Here is a 24,461-nt window from a genome sequence, read left to right as displayed (position 1 = left end):
TGGAATAAAAGCAGACAGATGGATCAATGTAACAGAATAGATAGCCCAGAAATAAACCCATATACCTATGGTCAATTAATCTTTGACAAAGGAGGCAAGAATATACAATGGGGAAAAGACAGTCTGTTCAGCAAATGGTGTTGGGAAAGCTGAACAGCCACATGTAAATCAATGAAGCTAGAACACTCCATACCACATACAAAAATAAGCTCAAAATGGTTTAAAGACTTACATAGAAGATATGACATCATGAAACTTCTAGAAGAACACAGGCAAAGCTTTATTTTATATAAATCATACCAATATTTCCTTAGATCGGTCTCCCAAGGCAACAGAAACTAAAGCAAAAAATAAACAAATGGGACCTAACCAAACATAAGCTTTTACACAGCAAAGGAAAGCTTAGAAAGAAAAGACAACCTGTGCACTGAGAGAAAATATTTGCAAGTGATGCGAGAAACAAAAGCTTAATTCCAAAAATGTACAATCAGCTCACACAGCACAATAACAAAAAACAAAACAAACAACACGATAAAAAAATGAGCATAAGACCCAAATAAACATTTTTCTAAAGAAGGCATACAGGTGGCCAAAATCACTAATTATCAGAGAAATGCAAATCAAAGCTACCATGAGGTACCATCTCACACTGGTCAGAATGGCCATCACGTAAAAGTCTACAAATAACAAATATGCTGGAGAGGATGTGGGGAAAAGAGACCCTTCCTACTCCACTGGTGGGAAAGTAAATAGGTACATCCATCATGGAAAACAGTATGGAGGTTCCTCAAAAACTAAAAATAGAGTTGCCATATGACCCAGCAAGCCCACTCCTGGGCATATATCTGGAAAAAACTATAATTCAAAAAGATACATGCTCTTCTATGTTCATAGCAGTGCTATTCACAATAGCCAAGACATGGAACAACCTAAACGTCCATTGACAGATGAATGGATAAAGTTGTGATATGTATATACAATGGAATACTCCTCAGCCATAAAAATAATGGAGAAGCTTCTGCACATCAAAGGAAACTATCAGCAAGGTGAAAAGACAGCCTTCAGAATGGGAGAAAATAATAGCAAATGAAGCAACTGACAAACAACTAATCTCAAAAATATATAAGCAACTCCTCCAGCTCAACTCCAGAAAAATAAATGACCCAATCAAAAAATGGGCCAAAGAACTAAATAGACATTTCTCCAAAGAAGACATACAGATGGCTAACAAACACATGAAAAGATGCTCAACATCACTCATTATCAGAGAAATGCAAATCAAGACCACTATGAGGTATCATTTCACACCAGTCAGAATGGCTGCGATCCAAAAGTCTACAAGCAATAAATGTTGGAGAGGGTGTGGAGGAAAGGGAACCCTCTTACACTGTTGGTGGGAATGCAAACTAGTACAGCCACTATGGAGAACAGTGTGGAGATTCCTTAAAAAACTGGAAATAGAACTGCCTTATGAGCCAGCAATCCCACTGCTGGGCATACACACTGAGGAAACCAGAAGGGAAAGAGACACGTGTACCCCAGTGTTCATCGCAGCACTGTTTATAATAGCCAGGACATGGAAGCAACCTAGATGCCCATCAGCAGATGAATGGATAAGAAAGCTGTGGTACATATACACAATGGAGTATTACTCAGCCATTAAAAAGAATACATTTGAATCAGTTCTAATGAGGTGGATGAAACTGGAGCCTATTATACAGAGTGAAGTAAGCCAGAAGGAAAAACACCAATACAGTATACTAACGCATATATATGGAATTTAGAAAGATGGTAACAATAACCCTGTGTATGAGACAGCAAAAGAGACACTATGTATAGAACAATCTTCTGGACTCTGTTGGAGAGGGAGAGGGTGGGAAGATTTGGGAGAATGGCATTGAAACATGTGAAATGTCATGTATGAAACGAGATGCCAGTCCAGGTTCAATGCAAAATACTGGATGCTTGGGGCTAATGCACTGGGACGACCCAGAGGGATGGTATGGGGAGGGAGGAGGGAGGAGGGTTCAGGATGGGGAGCACATGTATACCTGTGATGGATTCATTTTGATATTTGGCAAAACTAATACAATTATGTAAAGTTTAAAAATAAAATAAAATTAAAATAAAATAAAATACAATAAAAAAAAAAAGAAAAAAAAAATAATGGAGAAGGCAATGGCACCCCACTCCAGTACTCTTGCCTGGAAAATCCCATGGACGGAGGAGCCTGGTAGGCTATAGTCCATGGGGTCGCTAAGAGTCGGACACGACTGAGTGACTTCACTTTCACTTTTCATTTTCATGCATTGGAGAAGGAAATGGCAACCCACTCCAGTGTTCTTGCCTGGAGAATCCCAGGGATGGGGGAGCCTGGTGGGCTGCCGTCTATGGGGTCGCACAGAGTCGGACGCGACTGAAGTGACTTAGCAGCATAAAAATAAAGAATAAACTAATGCTATTTACAGCTACATGGATGGACCCAGAGATTATCACACTGCGCAAAGTAAGCCAGAAAGAGAAACACAAATATCACATGATATCACTCACGTGTAGAATCTAAAATATGACACAAATGAACCTATCTTCAAAGCAGAAATAGATTCGTAGACATACAGAACAGACTTGTGGCTGCCAAGGTGGATGGGAATGGGGAAGGGATGGACTCAGAGTTTGGGACTAGAGGATGAAAATTATTACATGTAGAATGGGTAAACTGAAAGGTCCTATTGTATAGCACAGGGAACTGTATTCAATATCCTTGAACCATGATAGAAAAAATACGGAAAAAAAAAAATATAATACTGGATCATCGAAAAAGCAAGAGAGTTCCAGAAAAACATCTATTTCTGCTTTACTGACTATGCCAAAGCCTTTGACTGTGTGGATCACAAGAAACTGTGGAAAATTCTGAAAGAGATGGGAATACCAGACCACCTGACCTGCCTCTTGAGAAACCTGTATGCAGGTCAGGAAGCAACAGTTAGAACTGGACATGGAACAACAAACTGGTTCCAAATAGGAAAAGGAGTATGTCAAAGCTGTATATTGTCGTCCTGCTTATTTAACTTATATGCAGAGTACATCATGAGAAACGCTGGACTGGAAGAAATACAAGCTGGAATCAAGATTGCCGGGAGAAATATCAATAAGCTCAGATATGCAGATGACACCACCCTTATGGCAGAAAGTGAAGAGGAACTCAAAAGCCTCTTGATTAAAGTGAAAGTGGAGAGTGAAAAAGTTGGCTTAAAGCTCAACATTCAGAAGACGAAGATCATGGCATCTGGTCCCATCACTTCATGGGAAATAGATAGGGAAACAGTGGAAACAGTGTCAGACTTTATTTTTTTGGGCTCCAAAATCACTGCAGGTGGTGACTGCAGCCATGAAATTAAAAGACGCTTACTCCTTGGAAGGAAAGTTATGACCAACCTAGAGAGCATGTTCAAAAGCAGAGACATTACTTTGCCAACAAAGGTCCGTCTAGTCAAGGCTATGGTTTTTCCTGTGGTCATGTATGGATGTTAGAGTTGGACCGTGAAGAAGGCTGAGCGCCGAAGAATTGATGCTTTTGAACTGTGGTGTTGGAGAAGACTCTTGAGAGTCCCTTGGACTGCAAGCAGATCCAACCAGTCCATTCTGAAGGAGATCAGCCCTGGGATTTCTTTGGAGGGAATGATGCTGAAGCTGAAACTCCAGTACTTTGGCCACCTCATGCGAAGAATTGTCTCATTGGAAAAGACTCTGATGCTGGGAGGGATTGGGGGCAGGAGGAGAAGGGGACGACAGAGGATGAGATGGCTGGATGGCATCACTGACTCGATGGACGTGAGTCTGAGTGAACTCCAGGAGTTGGTGATGGACAGGGAGGCCTGGCGTGCTGCGATTCATGGGGTCGCAAAGAGTCAGACACGACTGACCGAGTGAACTGAACTGAACCGATACTTTAAAAATTAAATTAAAAAATCTAAAAACAAAAAATACTTGAACTAGTAGAGTTCAATGAGAAGTGAAAGAGGGCATATCCATTTTCTTTCACATTGTTTCAAAATTACTGGAAATAAATCATGTATACTCTAGTTAAAACACAATATGATTGTCCCAAATCCCAAAGGATGAACACTAATACAGCAAATTATGCCTTCATGCTCTCTGTAGCACCTCATAATTCTCTCAGAAGTATCCCTGAAACTTACCAATCTGGCACCGTGTCCCAAGAGCCTGAAATATTTGACAGTCACATGTACCAGCCTTAGAACAAAAAGCTCCGTTAAGGCATTCATGAGGACAAGAACCTGAAGGGCAAAAAAAAATTAGTTATCTTCTGGCATGCATCAGTTTTTATAAACACAATCTGTCAAGATTTAGCTTGGACTAACTGTAACCTCTGTTAACTCAAATAGAACCCTGGGCCTATTGCCTTGATAAGCTAAAGAATTAAGCTCCTCAAGTCTCTTTCTAGTTCATTTCATTATGTGTGCTGTGAAATAAGAAAGACAGGCTTTCACATCTCAAACTACCCTGAGAGCAAAGGTTAGCCTCCTTCAAGCAATTGAAAGGTCAAGTTCCCATGTAAGGAATCCCTGTCCCAGATGATGAGAACCAGAAACACACAAGCTGCAGATGATTCCCTTGACAGAGTTTGGCACCAGCTGCACAACTGATCAGCTACTTCTCCAGGAGCAAATATGGTATTAAAGAAAAACATCCATCATTAGCTCAAGGGATCAGGCACAATATAGAATTCGAAAAGAAATTCTTATTTTTTAAGAGAACGATTAAACATTCTATTTGAAGTTGTGCATTAATGGTCAGGCTTAATTGCAAATGACACATTCTTTCTGACCCATAGCTAATTTTAATGGGGCAGAAGCCAAAGCTGCTGCTGGTTGTCACGAAAAATATTTTTTCTTTCATGAAAAGAAAAATCACCCCGAAGGATTATGTTGGAAAGAGAAAGAAAGAAACTATGAGTTCCTGAGTGAGTTTGAAAGCTGCAAATGAATCACAGTGAAAATCCCTCCTCTAATAAGGAGAGGACAAGAGACCCTGGCAAAGCTCAACAGGAAGGATTTAAGCAACACATCAAGAGAACTAGAGAACATCTTTGAGTGACCATAAAGTGTTTACTAAAGACTGGCTCTCTTTGGAATATGGTAAGGTCATGAAAGGCACTAGTCTAATTGTGGTATTTTAACCACAGTTCTGCAGAAGGCAAGAATTTAAAACTCTATTACCCTTGCACCTTAAGATCCATTGATCTAAAATGTCTCCACTTTTAAAGACATACAACTCTCTAATTATATCTTAACTGAGGAGAAATGAGCTGTCTTAATTTTGATCATAAATATAGATAAAAATGACATTTGTCATAAATTTAAATGCAGTTCTCTTTTTCTGGTGGGGGTACATATATACATATATCTTTGAATTTTATCTTAAGTCACAATATTGTATTTTTCCAATCAATAAATGTCAAAGTAATTACATAAGCACACATAATTATTGCTTTCAAAAATTTATTTACAACCCTGTTTATTCTCCTGAAAACAGATACCAAAACAAAACTGGTCAGAAACCCCTGTTTTTTTAAATACAAAAAAAAAAATCAAATTGAATTTCAAACTACCATTAGCATATTGCTAAATGGAAATGAGAAATTGGTAAGCGAAAAGAGCAATGTCAAAGAGTCAATTGATTCAGGAAAAAAAAAAAGTCTGATATCCACTGATATCTTTCCTGGTCATATAGTTATGAGCTTTGTCTGCTTAGCCTTGCTTGTTTTCAAATATAATTCATATTTCTATGTGAAGTAAATTTAAACTGATACTATTACCACCCTGGCTCAGTTCCATCATGCATTATATGGAAATTACAGAGTTCATTCACTATATGCCCCAAAGGGGTCTTTTGAGAAGCAAATACAAAACCATAGAGTTAGCACTGACCTTTTATTTTGCTCTCACCCCAATTAATAGCTTCATGGAAGAAGTATCTTGGAGAAGTTGCTTCAAACTTTAAAAGAAAGAAATCAGAATTCAAGAGAATTAAATTACTTAATTCAAGGCGAACATGCAAATTGGAAAACCTGGAAAACAGCTACAAACACAGAAATCATAAAGAGCTGACTCCATTTTTCCTTGGACTATTAAGGCAAAATCTTGGAGCGGCAGAAAGGGCTCCTCTTGGGTTGTAGTTAGATTTGACTTCAAGGTTTGGTTTTGTTTCCTGAATCTGACAAGTCCTTCATCCTCTCTGACCTCAGTTCTGCCTCCCTGCCCTCTTTGGAAAAGAGCCTGGTCAGAATCTAATCTTTGCATTAGCTGACTGCCTTGCCTGCAGAAGTAGCAGTTTTTAAATATTTCTAAATATTTAAATATTTAAAAATGCATGGGACTGAAGGACCAACAGACAGGGATGTACCCGCTGTCTGCAACCCATCTGGGCAAGATACCATCCACAGAAGCCTCAGCCGCTGAAGTGTGAGTGTGCCATCCTGAGTCTCCAAAGAGCTGCCACTTTAAAGTTCACAGAGCAGTTAAATGTATCTTTTTTGTGTGTGTGTTTTTTGTTGGTGGTGGTGGTGGCTTTTTTTTTTTTTAATTTTATTTTATTTTTAAACTTTACATAATTGTATTAGTTTTGCCAAATATCAAAATGAATCCGCCACCGGTATACATGTGTTCCCCATCCTGAACCCTCCTCCCTCCTCCCTCCCCATACCATCCCTCTGGGTCGTCCCAGTGCTCTAGCCCCAAGTATCCAGTATCGTGCATCGAACCTGGACTGGCATCTCATTTCATACATGATATTTTACATGTTTCAATGCCATTCTCCCAAATCTTCCCACCCTCTCCCTCTCCCATAGAGATGTATCTTTTTATAGAGCCCAAAGGACATCAGGGTATTCATTAAGAGCATGAATTATAGAATCAAAAGGTTCTGGATTAGAGGCCTGATTCTGCCACTTTTTACTCCAAGGCAAATTTCTTAACTGCTTAGCACCTTCTTTTACTTGTCTGTGAAATGGGAACAATGATACATACTTCACTATGTAGCTCCAGCATAATACCTCACATATAGAAGATTAGCAAGAAAGAGATTTATATTAATCTAAGGAACCCAGATAAAATTATAAGATTTAGAGAGGTTAATATGGAGTAGTTGGAAAAGGAAACGGCAATCCACTCCAGTACTCTTGCCTGGGAAATCCCATGGACAAAGGAGCCTGGTAGGCTACAGTCCATGGGGTCGCAAAGAGTCAGACATGACTGAGGAGTAGTAGTAAATAATTGTGGATTATTAAAACTAATCGATTATGGCTTTTTATTCCAATTTAATGCCAGTTTAGTGTATGATCTGGGGCAATGTCCTTTCCAACAGGATTTTTACATTCACCAGAAGAATACGTATTCCCCAAATTTGGCACGTAATAGTTAAATTGACTACCAGAAGATGTTAGAAAAACTGGAAAGAGTGAAGGATAAGAAGAAAGCAGGATAAAGATTGTGATTTCAGGTACAAAGCCCTTTTTCAACAGATTCTGGTCTCCTTTCTACATGGTAACATCTTGTTTTAACAGGCAAAGCTGCCCCATGGCAGAAAAAAGGACACCCACACTCACCACTTCAAGGCTCTTTTCTAAAGTCTTTGGCCCGTATCACAGCTCCAGGTTCACTGCTGTCTGCTTTCATTCTTCCAAGATTTTGTCCTCACTGTTCAGCCTCCTCTTTTTACCTTTTCCTCTCTCTTCCAACTAAGTCAGACTCACAACCGTCTACGACCTGGATTCCCCCAAGACAAGGCTTATGCTCTCTCTAGCCATATTGTCTGGGACTGCCTAAACCTAACACAACCACCGATATTACCGGGCACCGAACTCTTCTCATGTGGGTGCTAATGAATCATTGCTGGTGCTCACTAACAGTATATATTGACTTCAGCTGTGGCTCTACAGGCTCATTAATGAGAACAAATTATTTAACCTGCTCAGTCTCAGTTTCCCAATCTGTAAAATGGAATAACAATAACTGTCTCACAGAATTGTGAGAACTAAATGAAATGAGATAAGTAAATCACCAAGAATGGTGCTAGGCACATAATAAGTTTTTGTAAATATGTTACCTCCTTACATTAAGCAAAAACTGATTAAAGTTCACTAATTACACTGGGTAACACTAGACCAAGACAAAAATACACAATTTGTTTTTCACTCAACTTAGGCTACACTTCCTCCATGGAAATCACAGTTACTACCTAGGACACCCACCTCCTGGTCACCACAACATCCTATTCACTGCGACATTCCATGCATCATGATGTTTCACTAATGCTAAGATATGACACACAGCTTTTATTTTTATAACAGATCTGAACTCAGAATGGCATAGCTTATGTCTATAATTGGAGGGGTTTTTTTTTTCTTTCATTTTTCATGTTATACAAACAATAGTAAATAATGGGTGGTGTCTTAGATTCAATGAACAAGTTACACAAAAAGGACTTCTTTACAGGTCTTCCTCCACTAGACAATGAGTTTCTAGAAAACAAGCTGTTCATGGTTATATCTCTAGCACGGCCCCTTTTATGTTGTCAACAAATACCAACGGAACCAAAAATAGACCTTACGCAAATGGGAGTGATCTGCCTCCCAAAGTTGTTTAGAACCATGACTACAAAATGTTCTGTTGATGCCCCTCCTCACATCCTCTTAGCCCATCTTGAACTTTCCCTGCATCTGGGCTTTTGAGCACATTGAAACTCTCAAGCACGAGCTTCTTTTCGTCTCTGCCTTAGGGTAGAGTCCAAGCAGAACAGACAAGAGAAATGCCTTTCAGGAGATTTAAGTGCCCCCAGAAGCTGCCCTCCATCAATGAGAGGCAGATGTGCGTGGATAAGTATCCCAGCTACCCGATTCCTTGGAGAAACAATTCTAAAACACTCTACACAGATCCTCAGAGGGATGCCCGCAAGACTGAGCCCCAGATGTTTAAAGCAGGAAGACCCCTCATTGACAGAGATGAGCTGGATTTTCTCCCTTCCCTGGCTCCCTTTCCTCCCCCTACCCCGCTCCTGCACATACAAATTGCCCGTACCCTCTAATAAACAATTTGCCTCTGCTTTCAGGAGAAGAGTTTTGAAATGCGACACAAATGCAAAGAAAAGTTACAAGCTGTGGGTGCATGTATTCACATAACTGACGAAAGAGGACAGCCCATTCCTCTTCAGTGCCAATTACAAACCCACAGGAGGGCGAGAAGCACAGAGAAGTCACTGCAGTGCACAACGGACAGGTACAGTTGCACAAGGGCAGCACAGGGACCGTGCACAATTATAGGGACATTCACAGAAGTGTGTGTCTACCCTCCTCTGCTCACTGTTAACTCATTGTCAACGTACTCCTGAGTCCTTGGGTGCACAGATCAGTCCGTCTTCCTAGAGTGGGGAAGTGAATCTGTGGACAAGAATGGCCTTTGTCACAGATGAAATTTCAGTCCTAAACTGTGCAAGGCATCATTGCAACCTCATTGCCCTTCTTTAACATTTCTTCTCTTAGAGTTTGTTCGGATGTTAAATAATGTTGGTGCATGTTCTCCAGCTACAGGAAATAGAAGTGTCCAGCTCTTCAGTCTCTCTAAAAGAAATCAAGACAAGTGCATTTCTCACTTATAAACAAAATGTAGGCATTAACATACCTCTGGGGGGTAAATTATACAAATTCTAAAAAATCCAAATGGTCAACAGAATAAGCCCATCCATAGGCTGCTTAATGTGACAGCTGTGGGGTATGTTTCACAGGTTCTCCAATCTAGTAGGTTCTACCAGAATAAAGTTTATCTCAAAATTAAATTTTCTTATAGATCAATGGAACAAAATAGAAAGCCCAGAGATGAATCCACGCACATATGGACACCTTATCTTTGACAAAGGAGGCAAGAATATACAATGGATTAAAGACAATCTCTTTAACAAGTGGTGCTGGGAAAACTGGTCAACCACTTGTAATAGAATGAAACTAGACCACTTTCTAACACCATACACAAAAAATAAACTCAAAATGGATTAAAGATCTAAACGTAAGACCAGAAACTATAAAACTCCTAGAGGAGAACATAGGCAAAACACTCTCCGACATACATCACAGCAGGATCCTCTATGACCCACCTCCCAGAATATTGGAAATAAAAGCAAAAATAAACAAATGGGACCTAATTAAACTTAAAAGCTTCTGCACATCAAAGGAAACTATTAGCAAGGTGAAAAGACAGCCTTCAGAATGGGAGAAAATAATAGCAAATGAAGCAACTGACAAACAACTAATCTCAAGAATATACAAGCAACTCCTACAGCTCAACTCCAGAAAAATAAATGACTCAATCAAACAATGGGCCAAAGAACTAAATAGACATTTCTCCAAAGAAGACATACAGATGGCTAACAAACACATGAAAAGATGCTCAACATCACTCATTATCAGAGAAATGCAAATCAAAACCACTATGAGGTACCATTTCACGCCAGTCAGAATGACTGCGATCCAAAAGTCTACAAATAATAAATGCTGGAGAGGGTGTGGAGAAAAGGGAACCCTCTTGCACTGTTGGTGGGAATGCAAACTAGTACAGCCACTATGGAGAACAGTGTGGAGATTCCTTAAAAAACTGGAAATAGAACTGCCTTGTGATCCAGCAACCCCACTGCTGGGCATACACACTGAGGAAACCAGAAGGGAAAGAGACACGTGTACCCCAATGTTCATCGCAGCACTGTTTATAATAGCCAGGACATGGAAGCAACCTAGATGCCCATCAGCAGATGAATGGATAAGAAAGCTGTGGTACATATACACAATGGAGTATTGCTCAGCCATTAAAAAGAATACACTTGAATCAGTTCTAATGAGGTGGATGAAACTGGAGCCTATTATACAGAGTGAAGTAAACCAGAAAGAAAAACACCAATACAGTATACTAACGCATATATATGGAATTTAGAAAGATGGTAACAATAACCCTGTATATGAGACAGCAAAAGAGACACTGATGTATAGAACAGTCTTTTGGACTCTGTGGGAGAGGGAGAGGGTGAGATGATTTGGGAGAATGGCATTGAAATATGTAAAATATCATGTAAGAAACGAGTCGCCAGTCCAGGTTCGATGCATGATACTGGATGCTTGGGGCTGGTGCACTGGGACGACCCAGAGGGATGGTATGGGGAGGGAGGAGGGACGAGGGTTCAGGATGGGGAACACGTGTATGCCTGTGGTGGATTCATTTCGATATATGGCAGAACCAATACAATATTGTAAAGTTTAAAAATAAAATTAAAAAAAATTAAATTTTCTACTGAGTTGTGTGGATGTCTTTTTGTGGCTAACATGGCCTACTGGTAAACATGTACTTAACATTTCTCAGAGAAAAACCATTTTAACCACTTCACATGATACATTAAGTACTTACATACACAAAATACTTTTTAGAAATAAAAAGTGTTTCCCTTTCAAAGACAATTCTTTGTCTGTACTAGTACAAAGAAAGATCTTCATTCTTGTTGAGGATAAATTAGTTCTGTCTTCTGAATTGTCACAACAGCATATCATATCTCTTTTTTTCCCAATTATCTTTAATTAAGTTAAATATTAAAATATATTACAGATATATTTATATCTTTAAATATAAAATAATTAGGCATCCATCAGAAAATGCTAACAGAAATTGATTACAATTCAGCATTTGACAAAGACCTTGAATATATAAGCTGTCTGCTACATAAATACTCAAATCATATTACTTTCCAAAGAAATGCCTTTTTGAGTCAGGATTCTCTATCTTACCATCCATCTTTAACAGAGAACTATTTTTAAAAATCCACCCATTTAAACATTCCAACCATAATTTGAAGATACTACGATTATGTCACAGAATATCATTTAGATAAAAGGACTCAAGCAAAAAGGTGTCCTCAAATTCAGTGCTACTCAACCCCTCTAAAAAAAAAGTCACTTCTTCATCAGTGCCTATAATTTGGATTTATTAGATAATATAAAACCTGTTTGTCAGGACGGGAGGACACTTCTGGGGCCCTTTTGTGGTGCTTAACTCAGATCATGCACACCTTTCTCTGCTCCTGTTTGCTTGTATCTGTCCTATTTTCATTGTCCTCTGATATTGTACTTAATTTTTAAACCAATTAAAATGTTCTGGCAAGTAATGAGATTAAATCTCTCACAAATTGTGGTAACCTATCAGTAGGGAACTGAGATGAATAGCAGAAAAGCATTTGACCACAAACAAGTAATTGTGAGCTAAGCCTGAACTGGAGCATCACAGAACAGCGCTGGAGAAGTTACTTTGCCTCTTCCTCCTCCTTGTCTTGTTTTTAGCATTTTATTTGCCTCCACAAAGGTCTCATTGTTGAAGTGACAGCAGAGGCCCAGAGCACAATGGATTATTTCTCAGCTTCTCTCTCCATCTGAGGCATAACCTACCTGGGCTGCTAAAAGAGCTCTTTTCTGTAGATTTTCATTAAACCTGTTTCTGGAAGAAAACAAAAAGAACCTGTATAGTCAAAGGCCCCTAGGCAACCTGAACAAGCCTTTCCCAAGAGAGAGCTGATGTTTTCCTCCAGATTTCCATCACTTTATCAAAGAGGTCTTTCTTGGTTTAACATTGAAAAGGTCCCCCTCCCCCTTTTGGAGGGGTTAGATTTGTGTGGTGGCGCTGTCTCATTTTACAAAATTCGGGAGTGTCCCCAGATCTCTTCAGTCACTGATGTAAACTGCATTTTAGGAAGGAACTTTGAGATAGAGAAATAAACAAAATAGCGTAACACTGTAGCACCAACATGCACGATAATTGCTCCACATGCCTTCATAAAATACGTCATAAGTATCCGGCAAGTGCACGTCGACTTTTTTCAAATGGAATACTCAATTCTCTCTCTTTTCCATGTGTTCAGATTAACATTACTGTGAGTAAGTGCATCAAACCACATTATCAAAATAAATAGGTATAATTCTGCTTTTCATTAAACAGATCAATCTAGTCCAAAAAATAATTTTCATTACTGACTGCTAGAACCATTTTATTCTTTTTATCATTAAAAACTGCTTTAATCTGTTAAGAATATTGCACATTTCTAATCAATGATGCATACTAATGATAACAATAGGAAATTACTGAATATATTAATAACTTCTTTTGAAATGAAAATAATATCTCCTTAGTATCCACAGTCATTGGATATCACCAAAATTCCTTTTATAATTAAAATAAAAGGAAATAATTTTGTTCTGTTGATAAGGAACTAAACACTTAATAATTTTTAATTTGTGGAAATGTTTAAAGAACTACATCTCATGCCCTTGTTTTATAAAATATTGCATTAATTTTTTTGAAAGCAGATGCACAGTCTGCTGAGTTTGGCTCGTTCCCATTATCTTTATGTTTCAGAGGACATGAACAAGAAATACTCACTCTGATGTTCTCGTCAAGATGGATGATGTACAAATATAGCCTGCCAGAGATAAACATATGTGATAAGAATGAAAAGATTATCCAAATATCTTGGCCACATGTTCTGATTATAAAACAAGTTTAAATGTAATTCTAAAATACAGACTGAGATTTTGACCAGCAAGTTCCTTATGAGCCATCAGGGTGACCAGTAACCCAGAAAGAATGGGCAATGCACATAGAAGGGCATGATACAGTGGAATAAGCACTAGTCTTGAAGACAGAGATCCAAGCTTTAGTCCCATCCTACCACGTAGCAAATACCAAAGTTCAGCAAGCGCATCACAAAATGATGGTGGGGGCCAAGTTGATCTTCAAAGTCCCCTCCAGCTCTCAACACTCTAAGACTATTTTTTCTTGGAGTTTCAGTCACTATTAGGATTGGAAGATAGTGTCTGTAACCATGCTAGCTTTTCACCTTTAGTAATTTTTCCCACTTCCTCTACAAGTCCCAAAATATACAGCCCTTTTCAGTGATTAAATGTAAATAAATGTATGGCTAAATGTGAATAAATGCTTTCTGCCATAAAATACTTTATAAAATTAATTTATAAATATCTTGATATAATTGAAAATCAGTTCTTAGTCTCAAATGTTAAATCCTTCTTAAGACATTCTTTTGCCATTCTTTGACTTGATGACATCAAGAAAGTTTAAATACTCAATGTCTCCTTGTCTACTGTAAAATTTCAAATGTTTAATTTATACAACTATTTTAAACCATTATTTAGAAGAGAAAAGGAATCAGAGTTTCTTCGAGTACAGTTTTATAGCATAATAAAATTGTGATTTTAACATTTTAAAAAGATACTCATAAATTTAAAACTAAAAGTTCCAAATTATCCACATTATTAAAAAGTTTCCCAAAAAATGATCTGAGTGTCATTTAGTATATACCCATTCTAATGACTTCAAAGTGTTTTACAGTATAAGAGGAAACAGTTTCCACCATTCACAAGAAAGACTAAAAAACAATAAAATAACGTTAAAGTTTAACATGAGTTCTTACCTTGTAATGAAAACAGCAGTATATGAAGCAAGAATATACTCCAAGGTATCATTAAATTGAGTTTTCTCACAATGTTCATTTCAGTATAGCCTTTTCCCCTGAAATGTAACTAAATTGTTGGTCTTTACTATGATGGCATCTTAGAAGTATGAGTATTTGTAGAGGGCTCTAATTCTTATAAATATAGCTTTGTAATAAAGGAATTAAAAAAGGAATTCCAGCCTTTCTAACCACATAGAGCACCTGAAGCTTTGGGAGTTGCAGGCAGCCCTTTGGCTGAGTCTCTCATTAGCAATGCATGGCAGCTTCTTACCTGAGCCCGTGTGTGTTACACCCTACCCCACTCCCGCACAGCATACCCTTTGTAGCCTATATTATTAGCCTTTTATGACTTCGAAAGACAGTAGCGTCAAACAAACAAAAAACACTATTAACTCCTGATGTCATGAGAGATAAACATTATTCCTAACTGTTGATCTCTTCCATGTTTTATTCATGAAATAATTACTGTCCTTTGAAGGAAGATGAATTACAATCCTATCAGTCATTCCCAGAATGTCTAAATGTTCTCATAAACTTTTCTTTAAGATTTATAAGTAAACTAAAATTATGTGCATATATTTTCAACTCTAGTCCCATTACAGTGTAGTTTAAGTTGATCTGTTCATGTGCCCACAGATCTTTCTATTAAATATTCCTCAATTGAAGCAGAAAATAATACAAAAAGATGATAGTCTAATATTTGATTTTAAAAAGAAAATAAAGTAACTCACTTAATCCTGAAAACCTTCCTTCACACCCTGTTTTTCCATCCTCTATGCCATGCACCCAATTAGACAACAAGGAAGGACTTCTTAATTCAGCAGAAAGTGCACTCTTCTCTGGAAGCGACTGATTGCCTGGATTAGTATCAGAGAACAGCTCTAATATTTCACAACCAACTTCAAAGAAATGAGCTAAGCCCATAAATGAGTGAAGGCCATGATTGTACAGTGGGTGCACATTTCCATAACAGATCCCCTGTTTCCTGCACAAGTATCAGACTCACTTAGCAGATGGGTCACAGTAGTAAAGAATCTCTAACCACACAAGAACTACCTTTGAGACAAAAATACACAGCAGTTCTTCATATCTTGCTGTACTCAGACACTTTTTATGCAGTGACTTCCAGGTCTTTTCTGTGAAAATATCCTTGATATCCTGATACATTGCATGCCCAACACCTATTATATAAACAGTTTCTTGTCTATGTCTCAAACTTAATAATCTTTTACTCTTGTTTTACATGATCTTAATGTCTTTCCACTGCCTATATAATTGCCAGTTCTATGAGCCAAGAGAAGATGTTTCCCTTAAATTCATATTTTAAGCATGAAGAAACACATAAACTCCTTCAAAATACAAGTAGCTCTATGCCTACACACACACACATATATGTACCACTCATTTTAAAATTTTGATGAATTACTTTAAATAATTTAAGTGTAGTATGTGTTTAATAAATATTTATTAAAAGGTTATTGGTCATTACTCAAACTAATTAGACAATAAATTAATACAATTCTAAACAGATAGACCTAGTTATTTATATTTACACTCTAATTATTGGTCTAAAAATATGTACCTTTTAAACTTAATATTCTACACACTTAAGATGTGAATACAGAATAAATTTTAAAGCTTGAAATTTGTTTAGAGAACAATAATTTTCCTACAAAAAATTTTTAATTCAATGCACCAAATTTGTTTACACAAAATATTTATTACCTCTTTCTGAAAAGCATGAAAATGTATATAACATACACATTACTAAGTTCCCTCCTTAATTTAAAACTGTTTCTCTTAGCTTCATAGTTTCCTATAAAAATCAACCTAAAATGTGAAGATTCTATAAATCATATTTTAGGATTATTTTTTCCTCACTCTGGTAACTACTTGACTTAAAACTTTTCACAAGTGTCATACTTATAGAACAATAAAAAATGGCAGCCAAAGTTAAATTTCATGGTTCAAAAAAGAAACATTTTGATAATGTTTACAGTTATTTCTAAATACTACCAGAACTTGGTGAGGAAGGATAAGTAAACAGCAATATAAAGCCTGAGAAAAGCATTTCTTTCTAATATAATACTTAGATACTTTACGTACTTAATTCAAATGTAAGAACTCTCAACTTTTCATCTCAAATTTCATACAGTATCTTTAAACATTCAATTCAAAAGCATCGCAACTATTTTCACGAGTTAAAGTTGGAAATTCCAAGGCTATATCATCTGGCATTTTTACTACTCTTATTCTATTCTGAACTCTATGTATTTAAAACCTATAAATTAAATTGTCTAGTAAAGAAAACAGTAGAAATTATAGTGGGACTTCTCAGGGTGACCATTCTTTTATAGCTAGAGGTTTAGTGTATGCTGGATTTCTATTCTTCCTGCATCCAGGTTTAGAGGAGGCAGGAGATTAGTAGAATGAACAATGGCAGAGAAAACAATACCAGAAATTGCAAGTTCTTTTTCAACTGTTTTATGAAGTCATTACATTAAATGGTAGGCTGCATGAAATAAGCAAAATAGACTTCCATGGATAACTACAATAGAGAGTTTAGATGAAAGATTAAACCCAGAACCACACACAAAAGAAGAATTTATAACTGCTGCCACATGAAGTTATTACTGTCAAAATTTAGTTGACAGCTTTTATATTTCATTCTACCCTGACAAAGGAACTCTGGCAAAGAGTGAGTCAGTCGCCTGCTTGTGAAGAGATATTAAGTTCATAAGAAGTCTGAGGCGACTACATAATGCATGGGATAAGCAGTTCCCTTTCTGATTTTCCCACATGGAATATGATCTTTAGAAAGCTGACACCTGACAAACTACTGGCTTCAACACATCACATTAAAAACAACTGGCAGGTATGGGGAATTGCTGAACTTACAGTTATCCATCAATAATAGAGGAACGTTTCTAATTAAGTTTATCATCTTTAAGAAAAATTAACTTCTTTGGTGATTCGTATAGCACTCATTTTTCATTCATTGAAATCAAATCTAAAATAGATAACATTTGATTCCCATCATATCACATTCACTAGTGAAATGCAATTATTCCTCCCTTGCTCTACTAAACCTAACACATTTCAGGTTAGTGATTTTATCCGGAATTACGTTATCATTGAGCAGCAAAACGAATCCTATATCTTTGGTTTGATTTTAACCACTCTGAACGTAACTGCCTTGTTACAAAGTAGTTTTTCAGTGTTCTATTTATGCTTTCACAAAGTGTGTTGCTTGGCACTTGCTGGTATTTCTTGTAATTTAATTTGCAGATGACATCTATCTTAACTTTTCTAAATACAGACTGTGTGTCATGAGTAGATCTATGTTGGCCATAATTTCAATTTAAAGCTCACCCACAGAAGTTACTGTATTATTTTATAGGGACATTCACTTTTCAAGTTGCTATGGTGCCACTATCTTTCATCTTGAAAGAAGTAATGTTCCTACAACTAAAGTTTCATCTTGCCAACATTTTAGCATCAAGTTCAAGATATAAAACCAGTATTTCCTATAGTTCTTTTTTCTAAAGTACTTACATACTACAGCACATTGCATGTGCATTTATAATATATCGTGTAATACACAATACCCTATATGTATGTATAACAATATAAATTAAGTTGGTTTCTCATGTTTTCAATTCCATTTTAATCTTCAATCATTTTGGACTTACTTATTTTAGAGTTGCTGAGGGATAAAGTTACCTGAATTTCTCAAGGGGAGGAGGTTCCTAACCTTGTTGCTGGCTGTGTTTGCTTCTCAAACTTAGAGTAAGTTACCTCATAGATTTTGTAATTTTGAGTTTGGGGTCCATGTATGGTACAACATTTTCTATGATGATTCTTTACTGCCAAGGGTGAAAATGTGCTCCTCCAAAAAAGAGTTTCTATCTGCTTCTGCCAATTGCTGTAAGGAATTTCATGCAAATTTCTCAACTTGAGAGTTCCCAATGTACTAAGTATAAATTCAGATCCAAGACTCAAAGTGAGGGAATGCCAAATCTAGTTTCTGCTTTGTTTTTGGCCTCTGGTGATATTCCCTACTTCCATCCAATCACTTAGATAGATGACTACTTTTTTATTCAGCATGCCCAGGTATTTAATAGCTGACAAATTTTTAGGTTGTTTAATCGTCTGTACTGCCAAAAACAGAACCACCAACATCAAAAATTATATGCTCTTATTTTCTAGGCTACTACTCTGTATATTTGCAACATACATTCTCAACTGAATTAGACTTTAATATAGAGTCATCTATGACTTTATTTTTCTGGGCTCCAAAATCACTGCAGATGGTGATTGCAGCCATGAAATTAAAAGACACTTACTCCTTGGAAGAAAAGTTATGACCAACCTAGACAGCATATTGGAAAACAGAGACACTACTGTGTCAACAAAGGTCCGTCTAGTCAAGGCTATGGTTTTTCCAGTGGTCATGTATAGATGTGAGAGTTGGACTATAAAGAAAGCTGAGCACCAAAGAATTGATGCTTTTGAACTGTGGTGTTGGAGAAGACTCTTGAGAGTCCCTTGGACTGCAAGGAGATCCAACCAGTCCATCCTAAAGGAGATCAGTCCTGGGTGTTCATTGGAAGGACTGATGCTGAAGCTGAAACTCCAGTACTTTGGCCACCTGATGCAAAGAGCTGACTCATTGGAAAAGACCCTGATGCTGGGAAAGATTGAGGGCAGGAGGAGAAGGGGACAACAGAGGATAAGATGGTTGGATGGCATCACCAACTCAATGGACATGGGTTTGGGTGAACTCTGGGAGTTGGTGATGGACAGGGAGGCCTGGTATGCTGCAGTTCATAGGGTCACAAAGAGTCGGACACGACTGAGCGACTGAACTGAACTGAACTGATGATTCACAGGTAAATATTTACCTCATTAACTCTTGTATTAATTATATCCAAGTTATTCAAAACAAGTACAAACTTACAAAGAAAGCATATCAAAACATCTCATCAGTTCAGTTCAGTCGCTCAGTCATGTCCGACTCTTTGCGACCCCATGAATCACAGCATACCAGGCCTCCCTGTCCCTCACAAACTCCCGGAGTTCACTCAGATTCAAGTCCATCAAGTCAGTGATGCCATCCAGCCATCTCATCCTCTGGCGTACCCTTCTCCTCCTGCCCTCAATCCCTCCCAGCATCAGAGTCTTTTCCAATGAGTCAGCTCTTTGCATCAGGTGGCCAAAGTACTGGAGTTTCAGCTTCAGCATCATTCCCTTCAAAGAAATCCCAGGGCTGATCTCCTTCAGAATGGACTGGTTGGATCTCCTTGCAGTCCAAGGGACTCTCAAGAGTCTTTTCCAATACCGCAGTTCAAAAGCATCAATTCTTCAGTGCTCAGCTTTCTTCACAGTCCAACTCTCACATCCATACATGACCACAGGAAAAGCCATAGCCTTGACTAGATGGACCTTTGTTGGCAAAGTAATGTCTCTGCTTTTGAACATGCTCTCTAGGTTGGTCATAACTTTCCTTCCAAGGAGTAAGCGTCTTTTAATTTCATGGCTGCAATCACTATCTGCAGTGATTTTGGAGCCCAAAAATTAAAGTCTGACACTGTTTCCACTGTTTCCCCATCTATTTCCCATGAAGTGATGGGACCAGATGCCATGATCTTCGTTTTCTGAATGTTGAGCTTTAAGCCAACTTTTTCACTCTCCTCTTTCACTTTCATCAAGAGGCTTTTTAGTTCCTCTTCACTTTCTGCCGTAAGGGTGGGGTCATCTGCATATCTGAGCTTATTGATATTTCTCCCGGCAATCTTGATTCCAGCCTGTGTTTCTTCCAGTCCAGCGTTTCTCATGATGTACTCTGCATAGAAGTTAAATAAGCAGGGTGACAATATACAGGCTTGACGAACTCCTTTTCCTATTTGGAACCAGTCTGTTGTCCCATGTCCAGTTCTAACTGTTGCTTCCTGACCTGCATACAGATTTCTCAAGAGGCAGATCAGGTGGTCTGGTATTTCCATCTCTTTCAGAATTTTCCACAGTTTATTATGATGCACACAGTGAAAGGCTTTGGCACAGTCAATAAAGCAGAAATAGATGTTTTTCTGGAACTCTCTTGCTTTTTCCATGATCCAGCGGATGTTGGCAATTTGATCTCTGGTTCCTCTGCCTTTTCTAAAACCAGCATGAACATCAGGAAGTTCACGGTTCACATATTGCTGAAGCCTGGCTTGGAGAACATCTCTTACTTGGATCAAATTATTTAAAATACATCAAAACCTGTCAGATCCCTAAATGTCATGGTTGAGATGGCTTCATATAACACCAAGATTCCAACTCAGACATCTGACGAAAATTTACAATAGCCACTGCAATCTGCAGCCTGGAGAGTCAAACATCAGCTTATCATCTTCTACCTTTACTAGGCTGGCAAGGTTAACACAGAAAAACTGCCTTTAGAGACATGGCATCGTTGTGGTTTTCAGCAGAGCACAAATCAATATGAAAACATAACTCAAAAAAAAAAACCTAAGCCCTTTATTGTGATTTGAGAGTCACATGAAGGTCAGATCAGCCCCCAAAAGTGTTTCCCCCTTATCTTGACATGACCTCTTCTGTGGTTCCCAGCCTGAATTAGTCTTACTGAGTTACATGCAAAATTGTTATCAGTTTCTCCCAAAAGCTGCAGTGAAAACATACTAGTTCCCTTGGAAGGTTTTTTTCAGTCTTCTCTTCTGACAAGATAAGTTTATCAACTTTACTGTAGAATACAGAGGTGGTTCTCAAACTTTGGTGTACACGAGAATCACCTAGGGAGTGTATTATAAGCACAGATTCTCAAACCCAGCTCCATCACATCCAGTGTTTTCTGATCCATGAATCTAAGGAGGTTAGGCATCTGTGTTGTAAAAGGGAATCTAGCTTTGGGGAGATTAATACCAAACTAGTCCATTCTATTCCAAAAAAAAGAAATGCAAGTGAATTACACATATGGAGACACTGACAGATCCCCTGGAGGAGAACAAAACAGAGGTTGGAAAAATTAAGTGGAGGTGGAGAGCCAGACTCATCACCTACTAGTAAACAGTCCTTTGTTTGGGAAGATGAAATGGGTCTGTTATTTAATTTGCTAATTTGCTTCCTCCTCTTTCGACACTTCTTTTGCAGAGGAATTCCTCCCAGAGGCTACATAGCTTCTGCTCCATTGGGATCTTATCTTTGCAGCTCTCACTAGGATAGGTGGAATAATGGCTCCAGACATCCATGTCCTAATTTCCAGAGCTTGTGAATTTTGCCTTACACTGCAAAAGAGATTTATGGATGAAATGAAGTTAGTTAATTTAGTTCCCTGTGGGCCCAATGTAACCACTGAGTCCTTATCAGTGAAAGCAGAAATCAAAAGAATTGGCGTGCAAGAGAGATTCAAAGAGGGATGAAGCAGCCATAAGCCATGGATTTCAAGGAGCTTCTAGAAGCAGGCAATGGAAAAGATTCTCTCCTAGAGCTTCCAGAAGGAATGCAGTTCTGCCAACATCTTGATTCTAGCCCAGTGAAATTCATTTCAGATTTCTGACCTTCAGAACCAAAAGATAACAAACTTGCGTTGTTTTTAGCTATTAAGTCTGTGGTGATTTGTTACAGCAGCAACAGGAACTAACATGCCCTTACATTCTCTGGCCACGGGGGACAGGCTGCTGCTGCTGCTAAGTCACTTCAGTTGTCTCAGACTCTATGCGACCCCATAGATAGCAGCCCACCAGGCTCCCCCGTCCCTGGGATTCTCCAGGCAAGAACACTCGAGTGGGTTGCCATTTCCTTCTCCAATGCATGAAAGTGAAAAGTGAAAGTGAAGTCGCTCAGTCGTGTCCGACTCTTAGCGACCCCATGGACTGCAGCCCACCAGGCTCCTCCGGCCATGGGATTCTCCAGGCAAGAGTACTGGAGTGGGGTGCCATTGCCTTCTAAGCAAAATAATACATGGTGGTCCTACAATGGATCCAGTTCTCTTTCTCAGGTATTGAAACACAAATCATAGAGACAAAAGTCACATGTTGTCATAACGCTGTGGGCCCTGGAACATTTTGTTCACACAGAATTAGAGATGGCAGCTATTTTCCAGTCATGTATGTTGTTACATAAGCAAAGAAAGCTATTCTGCAAAAAGAAATAGGAGAATGGAACAGATGTTCCAAAGGAAGCAGAGAAAGTGATAGCGAGGATGCTTCACCACATTTTTAGTTTCCATGACTACATCTACCAGATCACTTCCTTTTTTACTTAAATTAACTTGGTTAGGGTTTTATTCCTTGACATGCAATGATCCATAACTGAAACAGAGAAACTAAGAAAATGGAGGATGGCCATAGCTGATTTTATGTGTTAACTTGACAGAACCACAGGATGCCCAGATATTCAGTTAAATATCAGTAGTATTTTGAATGTGTCTGTGAAGGTATTTCTGGATGAGATTAACATGTGAATTGGTAGACTGAACAAAGCAGATTGTCCTCCCCAGTGTGGGTGGGCCTCAAGCCAACCCACTGGAGAACTGCATAGAATAAAAAGGCAAGCAAGGAAGGATTCATTGTCTCTGCCTGACTGTTTTGAACTGGGACATGTGTCCTCTTCTGCCTTCAGATTCAGAATTGGACAAGAAGTATACCATTGGCCTTCCCAGGTCTCTAGCTTGCCAACTACAGATCTTGGGAATGACCTCCTATTAACTGTTCAGTTCAGTTCAATTGCTCAGTCGTGTCCAACTCTTTCAGCCCCATGGACTGCAGCACACCAGGCCTCCCTGTCCATCACCAACTCCCAAAATTTACTCAAACTCACATCCATTGAGCCGGTGATGCCATCCTGCCATCTCATCCTCTGTCGTCCCCTTCTCCTCCTGCCCCCAATCCCTCCCAGCATCAGAGTCTTTTCCAATGAGTCAACTCTTCGCATGAGGTGGCCAAAGTACTGGAGTTTCAGCTTCAGCATCATTCCTTCCAAAGAAATCCCAGGGCTGATCTCCTTCAGAATGGACTGGTTGGATCTCCTTGCAGTCCAAGGGACTCTCAAGAGTCTTCTCCAACACCACAGTTTAAAAGCATCAATTCTTTGGTGCTTAGCTTTCTTTATAGTCCAACTCTCACATCCATACATGACCACAGGAAAAACCATAGCCTTGACTAGATGGACCTTTGTTGGCAAAGTAATGTCTCTGGTTTTTAATATGCTGTCTAGGTTGGTCATAACTTTTCTTCCAAGGAGTAAGCGTCTTTTAATTTCATGGCTGCAATCACCATCTGCAGTGATTTTGGAGCCCCAAAAAATAAAGTCTGCCTGTTTCCACTGTTTCTCCATCTATTTTCTATGCTGTGTAGCATCACCTCTGCTGTGATGTAGCAGCATCACACCAGCAGAGGTGTAGCCTTTCTCCATCTATTTTCTATGAAGTGACAGGACCTCATGCCATGATCTTAGTTTTCTGAATGTTGAGCTTTAAGCCAACTTTTTCACTCTCCTCTTTCACTTTCCTCAAGAGGCTCTTTAGCTGTTCTTCACTTTCTGCTTAACTGTAAGAGATACTAAAATTAGGTGTGGTCTTCTATTCCAAGGTTCCCAAACTGTCTGCTTAGACAGGAGAAAACTGGAGAACTAGGATGTATATATACCCAAATATGTTACATTTTCCCCAAAAAGCCTTCTTGAAAAATATTAGATAAGAGTGGGAGATGAGAGTTATGAGTGATAAGCCCAAGAGAAACAGAAGGAAGGCAACATGAAATAGATTTCACCAAGCAGTGTGCTGAATACGGCTATTCTGCTATCTGAGGGCCAGATCCAGGGGAACCTCTAGGTTACACTTCTTTTACAGTACTTCACTGGTAGGAGCCGTGGCAACTTCAATGACACAG

At 38.5% G+C, this 24,461-nt stretch overlaps 1 protein-coding gene across 1 annotated transcript in view; it reads right to left on the bottom strand.

Annotated features, from left to right (window-relative positions):
• The window catches only part of OTOGL (otogelin like), a 183,013-nt gene extending 168,097 nt beyond the window's left edge, over positions 1-14,916 (bottom strand). Inside the window, exons 1-5 of the mRNA XM_061415623.1 lie at positions 14,530-14,916; positions 13,482-13,521; positions 12,494-12,542; positions 5,952-6,018; positions 4,200-4,298 (exon numbers count right to left, since the gene is read on the bottom strand). Coding sequence (XP_061271607.1) covers positions 4,200-4,298; positions 5,952-6,018; positions 12,494-12,542; positions 13,482-13,521; positions 14,530-14,608 — 334 coding nt within the window. The 5' untranslated portion in view covers positions 14,609-14,916. The remainder of the gene's footprint in view (positions 1-4,199; positions 4,299-5,951; positions 6,019-12,493; positions 12,543-13,481; positions 13,522-14,529) is intronic.
• Between the last annotated feature and the right edge of the window lie 9,545 nt (positions 14,917-24,461).

Source organism: Bos javanicus, chromosome 5 (genome assembly GCF_032452875.1).
Source record: "Bos javanicus breed banteng chromosome 5, ARS-OSU_banteng_1.0, whole genome shotgun sequence".
NCBI classification, from domain to species: domain Eukaryota; kingdom Metazoa; phylum Chordata; class Mammalia; order Artiodactyla; family Bovidae; genus Bos; species Bos javanicus.
The sequence above is the reverse complement of the archived record's forward strand: the minus strand, read 5'-3'. Positions and strand labels throughout refer to the sequence as shown.